This window comes from Alligator sinensis, unplaced genomic scaffold (assembly GCF_000455745.1).
Source record: "Alligator sinensis unplaced genomic scaffold, ASM45574v1 scaffold9_1, whole genome shotgun sequence".
Taxonomy (NCBI): domain Eukaryota; kingdom Metazoa; phylum Chordata; order Crocodylia; family Alligatoridae; genus Alligator; species Alligator sinensis.
The window spans coordinates 748,199-757,952 of record NW_005842304.1 but is presented as its reverse complement, the minus strand read 5'-3'; the positions used below and the strand labels follow the sequence as shown (position 1 = coordinate 757,952).

At 41.4% G+C, this 9,754-nt stretch overlaps 1 protein-coding gene across 1 annotated transcript in view; it reads left to right on the top strand.

Moving 5' to 3' along the window:
• Positions 1–3,400, top strand: part of CUNH12orf40 (chromosome unknown C12orf40 homolog) — a 27,472-nt gene extending 24,072 nt beyond the window's left edge. The window contains exons 9-11 of the mRNA XM_025209703.1: positions 1,095–1,148; positions 2,268–2,350; positions 2,774–3,400. Coding sequence (XP_025065488.1) covers positions 1,095–1,148; positions 2,268–2,350; positions 2,774–3,400 — 764 coding nt within the window. The remainder of the gene's footprint in view (positions 1–1,094; positions 1,149–2,267; positions 2,351–2,773) is intronic.
• The last annotated feature ends 6,354 nt before the right edge of the window (positions 3,401–9,754 follow it).

Below are 9,754 nucleotides of genomic sequence, written 5' to 3'. Positions count from 1 at the left end.
CTTTCCCTTTGACTAAAACATAAATTTCAGTGCAATTTGTACTTCTTTATGCCAGGGCCATATTTGATCCTAAGCTAAGTGTGTTTTCTTTCTTAATTCTTTCTTATTCATGTTAATTTCAGACATTAAATGCAAATATATGAAATACAGTTTTTTGCATGTGTTTACAGTCCATATTCTTGTCCTAGTTAGAAGTTACTTCCAAGTTACTCAAGTTGTACAGTCTTCCCTCCTAACTATTCTGTCTTTTCATTTCACAAAGTAGTGTTAGCCTCAGCAATCTTTAATAAGATAGCTTTCCATGGATGCAATGTTTGCAAAACCAGACTTTAGGCATTAAATGCTCAGAATTCAAAAACAAGTCCAAGCTATATTAGTAGCAGAAAGTGTTCTGTAGTTAGGGAGGAGTGAGAATGAATTTACAGATAACAAATACTGTAAGAAGTACAACACAACATTAGACTGTAAGATTAACAGTAGCTGTGCTTTCAAATTTGGGAAGCAAACAGGCTGAAAACTGCAGCATTGATTCACTAATTGTATGACCTTATTTTATTTGCATTCTTTAGTGACTGCCATCTTCTGGAAGAATCAGATTGGAGGCACTCAAAACCCTTTGGATTTGAAATGGTAAAAAAATATTACCAGCTTTTATTTACCTGTACTGTATACTACAGAATGCTGGCACTGGACATACACAGTCAAATTCTGTGCCATGCCTCCAGGGGGCAGGGACCAGCAGCAATTTAGGGGTAGAGGTTGCATGAAAAAAACTCTTTATGCAGCTAAATAGCTATATAGATAATATGCCAGTAGATGTCACCCAAGAATATGCAATGTCTTCATGGGTTTTGCAAGTCTAATAAAACTTGTGCACTTCAGGTACCTCCTCTGTGTAATTCTACATAGAACCCTTTACCTTTCCCACTTGATCCAAACTGCTGCTCTAGTCATGGGCATGGCTGAGTCTTTGTGGGCTTTTCTAATATTTTTATTCCAGAAAGGACCATAATGAAAAAAGGACAATTATTGACACTACAAAATGTATTAATGTCTTCATTTTCTTTAAATAAAAAAAAAGGTTCCAACAACAGAAGAGGAAAATGGTAATTTGGAAATGAGTTCAAAGCTTGAAGAGATGCAAAAGGGTAAGTACCAGGGACATCTTTGTTAGATCAGAAAATAGATCTTCTCTGTGTAAAACTGATACAATTACTGCTACAGTCACATAGTGATTGCATCCTGTTTTTCAGCTACTAATATGGTATATTTGACTCATCCAACACTGAACTAAAAAATCTGAACGTTATCACAGAACTATGTCATACTTGTGGTTGCTTTTATTAAAAAAAGATTCAGCAGTTATAGCATCCCACTGGTGATTAATCATCTGATTCATCTGTAATGTTTTTTACTGTGCCACTTCCACTCTTTTGGCTATCATGGGATCACATAGTCACTCAAAAAAAATCTGAGAATAATGGCAATCATAAGGACTCCTTTTACCAAGCAGTTTAGAAATACCTGAACACTGCAGCACAATCTTATAAATGTCAGGCAGGTGATGGCTCTAAGTATGTCTTTCTTTTGCTTTATATTTCTTGTTCCTTTGGATGACAATTGGCTTGAAAATATTTTGTAAAGACATGATTCCATTAAATAATCCCTGCATTGCACATTTGATGAGCATTTCTTACTAGTCTGTTTACTGTCTTACAGCTAGATTGTGCCAAGAATAACAAGTGCATGGGATGGTAGGCATTGCATATTCTTTGGTTCCTCTATAGCAGTAGGGTTCAGATGTATTTGCTGCACTTCCTAGAGCCAAGAACATACTCTCTCTATATACTTAATGTATCACAAGATACCCTGAATGGTGTGGAAGGAAGCCCAACCACCTGCTCTATATCCCATCCATTGCAAACATGAACTTTGCTGCACTCCATTAAAAGGTATAGCAGACAGCACAATTCCCACGCATTGCAGGGAGTTCTGAAAGAGTCAGGACTCCCTTGGAGCTTAGCTTTTACAACACAACTCTGCCCTGATCCCATCACAGGGTTGCATTTTAATAGCACAGAGGAGACTTTAGAACATGAGAATAATCCCATTGATTCTACCTTGATTCTTTAGTCTGAGGGAGGAGAATGAGTTTTTTGGTACAATGAACCATCTAGTCCTTAGCTCTTTAGATAGCTATTGAAAGTGGTCACCATTTTAAAAAAGTTTTACTGGTGAGAGACGTGTGTTTTGGATTTTATTTTCAGACACTGAATCCTCCCTGAGCAGTCAGTCCCCCTGTTATTCTCCCAAGCTAACAGAGAGTTGTGTCAATACTGGTTCTGAGATGGTAAGCAACACCTTCTTACCTGTATTATTTATTAATGTTTATATAATGTATGCATTTGACAGAACTCATCAATATGAAGCCTGGATGCCAAAGCACATGGAGAAGAGCGTGCTGCCTAATCTTGTTTTATTGTTTGGCTTGTCTAAAAACTTTACATGTATGAGCAGCCGAAAAAAAAAAAGTGTCTTTTTAAGCTTTATAGGAATATTGAACCATAAGGAATGCTGGTACTATCAGCTTGGTGTTATGCAGTGCATTACATTATTTTCTGGTAAGTAAGCAGAATTTGGCCCCACTGTGTTTTTAACTGCTCTTGAATAAAAAGGGGGCAGGTTTAGACTTTTCATGTTGCTTATCTCTTGTTCCATTATGGAGTTACTGGACTTATGGGCAGCTGTAAGTATCACTAATCTGTTTAAACAGTCAGAAGAGGAGGAACCAGCTGAAAAGAAGAAATGTCTTTATGAGAACTCTTTTCACAGAAACAAAGCCAATCCAAGTGCTGCTTCAACAAACAAAGGCCCAGAGTGCAGCTCTCTCACAGACAGCATGCCTTTCCTTCCAGGCAATAGTTTGGCTGTCAAAGCAGCCAGAATTTCTCAACAGAAAGAGGCTATTTTACAAGCTACACAGGAGGAAAATAAAGGGCTAGCTGTTCTACCTCAGTACAACTCATCACACATAGTACTTAAGCAGGAGGCTTTTAATCACAATGAGAGACATGATGCTTGGTCGCAAACGGAGACCTTTACTGTAGGAGCAGAAAAAATGGATGCTGCCACACAGTGTGCTCTGATACAGGCATGCAGCTGTAGAAACCATCTTTCCTCTGTCCACAGTGCTGAAATGATCACTGGTGTAAACAAAGCAGATACCGCTGGAGGGCAGGAAATCCCAGCAGATGAGGCTCTTCCATTTTCAAGTACAGACAATGCAACAGGTACTACAGAGTTTCCTCCTGAAACTGAGTATCTGACTTTGGCTGACAAGATGACTCTAGATGTTCTGAACTATTTTAATGTAATGACAAAGAGGGAAAAGAGCAACTGAGAGAGATGTGTTAAGCACGTAGAGTGGATGCATCAAAGTGCCCTGTACTCTACAAGTTCTGATCCTTTCGCAGTCTATTATTTCCTTTATTTGTTACATTTATTGTTAACTTGTGTGGGCAAGACTTATTCATTTTTTTAACAAATGATTACTGCAGATGCTAAATGTTTTACTACAGTTCATTGAAAATAATATTTTTAGCTAAAGAAAAAATCTACAATCCAAGTATAACAGTTGTATGAGACTGAGCCTGTTCTTATTGAATTCAGTGGAAAGGCTCCATTTGACATTGAAGGATACATGTCCCTTAAATTAGAAAACAAATATTTTGTGTGCTTATGCACCCATTTAGCCTGAATAGCACATCTATGCTGAAACTGTAAAATGAGATACAAGGGGAATGCACATCTGTGCACACAGAACAAACTGAAATTAGTACTGCATATTCAAGTAAGCAGATTCCCTCTTGAGGCAGTTATGCTAGATTTATACATTCAGTGTAAATGCAGACTCATCTCTTGTTTTGGTAGTTTGTCTGAAAATTAAAATACTGAGTTCTCACCTTTTCTCAATCAGTTCAGTGTTTGTACAATCCACAAATAAATGTTGTAATTCCTATCATGTTGTGCTTATGTTATATACTTCCTTTTAAAACATAGCTGTCAAGAAAGGTGCTTGCAGACTATTCTGGCGCTGAACTCTACTAGTTCCCTAGTATGTGGTTAAGCTCAACTATGTACAGCAAAGACCACCTTCAAGCTGAGTCTCCATTTCTTTTCAAGCACTAGCTCCTGACTGCTTGCAGTAATCCCATTTGTTAAGAAATGGATATGGTCAAAAGATATAGAAGGAGCTGTTCTTTCAACAGTGCAGAGTAAATCCTTCAGTATGACTGTTATGCTGTGGTTTTTCCCTCAGTGATGGGTGTTGAAAGATTCACTGCCCCCACACACCTGCTGAAGTCAGTTTCTTTTATGTCCATGTTTTATGTTCATATGCTTCCATATCTAAAGGGATGGGTGCAGTTCCAGCATTGTTCAAATCCTTTTCCATTACTTTCTTGCCAGTTCCATACCTAAACTATAGGTGGTGATTTCTGCAACATCTTATTTTATAGTTAAGAGGAATTTACATGGAATTCTGAAAAGGCATTGGCAGCACTCAGCAATGAGTGAGTTAAGTTTGGGACATTTCTAAAACAGGGATCCTCAGAAATTTCAGTCAGTCTTTTGGCTAATTGAAAATATTTTCATCACGTTGTATCTTCAAGTCTCAGAGTGGGAAGAAGTTTGCAGAGCCAGGCTTCTAAAACATGCAGCCAGTAATTCAGCCAATGAATAGGAGCTAGAAACAAGCAGATTTTCTTTATTCAGATCACCTCTATTTAATCTCAAAACACATAGGTTCCCTAGTCATGTACTTTGCTGAAACTACAGTGATCATCTTCCTCACAGGGAGCATAATTATCTGAATCATATTTATGATTTGCTAAAAGCTGAGCATCTGAACACATAAGCTGAAAGCTTGTCCCACAGTGAGCTGTCTTTGCCATTATGTAGCAAAAATAACACACACTGAATGCATCGACATGTTGCCCTATGGGGATGTACAGATGCACTGCGTCGCCATATGGTGCGCTACAGCGACATAGCAATCATGTGTATCTACACATGATTGCCAGCTATGTTGCCATAGCAGTGTGCTCCCTGGGTATAGCATGCCGCTATGGCAACAAAATCTAACCGTGCACTGTGCACACAGCACAGTAACCACCTGTACTACGCTATGCTTTAGTACTTCCAAAAGGAAATACTAAAGGAAATACTAAAACACAGTGCCATAGCACCGTTGCTGTACAGTGATGTGTATATGTGCCTACTATCACAAAGAGGGGCCAGGATTGCCTTTAAGGTGAAGACTGCATTTAGCAGTGTTGTACTGGAGACATGACAAGCACACTGCGCTTGCTGCCACACTAACAGTTTTTAGCCTATGATGGCTTGTAAAACAGGTACTTAGAATGATTCCAAATCCAATAGTATTCCAGAAATATAATACACCTGTCTGCAATGTGTCTGCCACCTTTTGCAGTTGTCTGTCAGCATCACTCATCTCATGGGCAGGTGGTAATCCATATATGTTCTTTGGCTTTGCTCTAAGTCTTTTAAACCGTTCCATCTATTCCATGGTATACATAGGGGTGTAGGTTGTAGCCATGCTGGTCTAAGGACACAGGCAGACAAGGTTCTTTGGGTGAATCTGATATCTTTCATTAGACCAACTTAAATAGTTGGAAAACTTCCAGAAATTTAATATATTTCATCTAATGCACCAAGTGCCCCAACGGAAAATACATAGGAGACCATACAACAACTGCTCACCAGAATTAATGCACACAGGAAATCTATCAAAGACAAGAATACCCAATTACTTGTGGGGGCACATTTCTCACAAGAAAGCCACTCTCTCTCCAATCTCTCAGTCCTGATCCTCAAAGGAATCTTACAAAACACTTCCCAGAGACGAGCCTATGAACTCCACTTCATCAGCCTCCTGGATACAAAACATCATGGACTAAATATAGACATTGGATTTATGACACATTATAACCTGCCTGACATCTGACTTCCCAGGTACCTCTCCACTATCTAACTGCTACATTCACCCCCCTTCACCCTCCACCCCCCACCCCCCGCCTCTCTCTCACCCACTGACTCCTCAATTTACATCTTCACTGATTGCCTATCTTACACGCATACCAGCCCAGCCTCTGGCTTCTTTACTATTCATTCCATCCAGGAAGAGCATGCACCAACTGCAGAGACTTCCTCAGCCTGACTAAGGCTTTTTAAACCTGAAAGCTTGCAATAAAAAATTTTTCTACCTATTTAAGTTGGTCTAATAAAAAATATCATAGTCACCCAAAGAACCTTGTCTGCCTATGGTACACATCAGCTACCTGTAAATGATGTACTATGGCCAAGTGCTTATGCATGAAAAATGTTACATTTGGGTGGCTGATTTAACTGGCAGGTGTAAAAATACCATTCGTTGCAGCAAGTATCTAGCGACCACACTTGAACAGATGCTGAAAAGAACAAATTATGCTGACTTAAACTGGCATTTATGTGTAATGAAAAAATCAGGATGACAGCTACCTACTCATGCCATTGAGTCAAGGTGTTGTTTTGGTTTAATTTCTCTAAGAGAGGGACACCCACTTTAAGCCTAACACATATGATCCAGAGAACCAACTTTTCCACAAGAAAGTGCTTTGGTTTGGTTTGGTGCAGCATCTACCCACAAAGGCAAATGCCAAAGGCATGCAATAAAACTGCCAGCATTAGAGACCTGCACATGGTAGCACTAGAAAGGGGCAACACCTGTTCATAAAAATACATGTGATGCAGATATGAGAACTTTGAGATTCTCACAGTCAGGTTAGTAATTCCTGCACCATGTAAATAAATGGAGCCAGATCCTTGACCCTGATGCTGACAATGTAAAGGGGCCATAAAGCTGTCTTGCCTTCCTTTTTGGGGGTTTTCAGTGTAAGGACAGTCACTGGCTTGTGTAGGACAGAAGCCAGTTCCAATGGAGGTCTGAGGGTATGTATATATTGTTTCCTGGTACTCCAGGGAGAACCACTCTGGAGAACATCCCACTCACCCACTTCTCTTTGGAAGCGCTGAACCCGGAACTGAGGCAGTGAAGCTACCTTGGGGCCACAAATCTTAGGCACTGCTCTGAGAAGCAAGGGGCCTACCTCCCACCTCAGCCCCAGAAATAGGAGCCAGAAATAGGTGGGACAGCAGGTAAGCCCCCTATGGAGCCTGATTTAGTAGGCCTTCTCTGAGCATGCCTAGTGCACTTCAGCAGCACTGGTGGGCCCCTCCTTCAAGATTATTTCTGCTTTTTTTCCAGTGCCTGTTTAATTAAATGAATCTTCAATAGCAGGGGTCAAAGCCCCCCCCATCCTTCCTTAATGGTTGGGCCATTCTCCTGTGTATGGGAGAGATGAATCTGAATCCTTTCCAGCAGAGGAGGACCTAGAACCCAGGACTCTCTGACTGGGCAAGCACTCTCATGACAAGACTGTTATATAACACAGAGGGTCCAGCGCCATTCTATGTTCAGTGGTGCTTCCCCTCCTGCCTGCCTCCCATCTCCTCCTGTCCTATTTGCCCCTTCCTTTGCCCACCCTTACTGCTGTCCCTAGCAGTCCCAGAGGTGACCGGAGCCCCAGAGCCACTCCTTCCATGCTCCAGTTGGGTTGCACAGGGAGCTGGGATTATCAGGCGACAACAGTAGTGATGACGGCAGGTGGTTCTCCCTCCTTGTGCCTGGTGGGAAACACTGGAGGGGATGGGGCAGGAAGGATGAGCCTCCCTGATCGTGCTACAGCTGCTGTTCCCAGATGAGACCAGATCCCTGTGCAGCCCACTGTAGCTGGCAGGAGAGACTCTGGAGCTCCCTGCCCCAGGAACACTGAAAGGGGGAGGGGGCAATGGGAGGAGAAGTGCTGCTGAGCATGGAGGGGAAGTGGGGTGGGGGGAGAATCCTTACTTGGTTCAGGGACTTAAAAAAAGGTCCCCAGCTTCTTCTCCTGCAGTGTGGTCTGAACATGGAGTCATGACTACACCACTGGACCCCTCTGGATCTAAGCCTGCACCTGCATCTTTCACTGGATGGCCAATTCCACTTCAGCATCTCTTGTCCAGCTCCTGCTCCCTGTGGCTGAGGAGAAAGTGGATGCAATCAGATCACCCCTGCACTTCAACTATTCCTGAATGCCAAATTATTTTTTGGGCTCATAGGTAGAGGCTCACAACTTAGAACAGACTTGAACCTACTTATAATTGCAACTGGGGGTAAATTAGCTCTAGCATTTGGGGCAGCACATCTTTGTACTCCCTTTATGGTGCAGATTGCTTTGTGGAAATCTTCAGAAATTTAGCTGGAATATATTTATCCAATTAGGTAGGGTTTAGTTTTGATTGAGTGATCTTGCAATTATTACTGACAATGTGCATCTCAGTGGCAGATCCAAACTACTGTATTGAGCATATGTATAGAGAGGCGCTGTACTTTGTGAATAGCCAGTCAGTCACAGGTCTAAAGGTCTATAACAATCCTCCATGGGAAATGTGTCAATCAAAGTAACTAATCTTATTCCAAATACTTTGGATGAGAGCATGTAAAATCCAGTTACTTTACACTTTCCAGTTATAATCCCAGACCAGCCAGAAGAAAGAAACTAATTTATCTGGTAAGTATTGCTTCATGCTCCCTTCAGTCATTACACAGGTATTTTTAAAATACTTATATGGCTACGATGCTATCAGAAAATAATCACATTGTATTTGCTATTCTATTCTATATGGTTTATACAAGCCAAGACTAAGTACACGTCTTACTCACCTGCTCCTTCAATCAGCTCATGATCTTCTTCAATGGAATAAAAGCACGTTTTGCAGCCAAGGTGTAATGGAGAAACATGTAATGGAGTCCACTCACTAACACTAACTTTTATCTTACCCTCAGCAGCTGTACTATTAGCTGTTTCCTACATGCTAGTTTGTACCAAAAGGCACATTTTCTTATAGGTAGGATCCCAAACATACTGGTCTTTGTTGAAGTCTGCTAGGGCTGACATCCCAAATAATCAACCATGGGATTATTGATGAGTACTGATCAGAGAGCTGCATCCAAATATTGATACTATCCTGGGATAGACAGTTCCAAGCAGGTGGTGAAGGTTGCTCAGTCTAATAATGTCTGAGCCAGATAAGCAGAGATGGTCTCTGCTGGCCAAACTGCAGCATGGGAACCACAAGCGGCACAGGCAGCCTCTCTGCATGGCATGCAGCAGATTCAGGAGGGGACAGGCAGCACAGCAACAGATAGGGCAGGGAGCAGAAAGCAGAGCAGCAGAGCAGGTAGGGGATCAGAGTGGCATTTGGAAGGATGTGAGCTAATCTGTGGTACACCTGCCAAAAAGGTTTTTCCCACTGGTCTATAATACCTCTCCGCCACCACCCCAGAATCTTGCCTGAGTGTCAGGTTCTTTCCCAGACATCACAGCACCTTCTTTTACAGTCCAGGGGATTTTGTGATATTTCAGATGGATTCAGGTTGAATTAACAGAAGTTGCTTCTGTCTTTTCCAGTGGATGATTCACACTTCCTCTGGTTATCACCTGCTAAAGCCTGTGATTCACTGATGCCTGTACAGTAACCACTCAGCATCATTCAGGTTAATAAAATCAACAAGGACATGTTGTATCTATCTATATTATTCTTTCTGAATTTATGAAGGCACCTTCTAGCATTCTCAGTGATGACGAGCCATGTT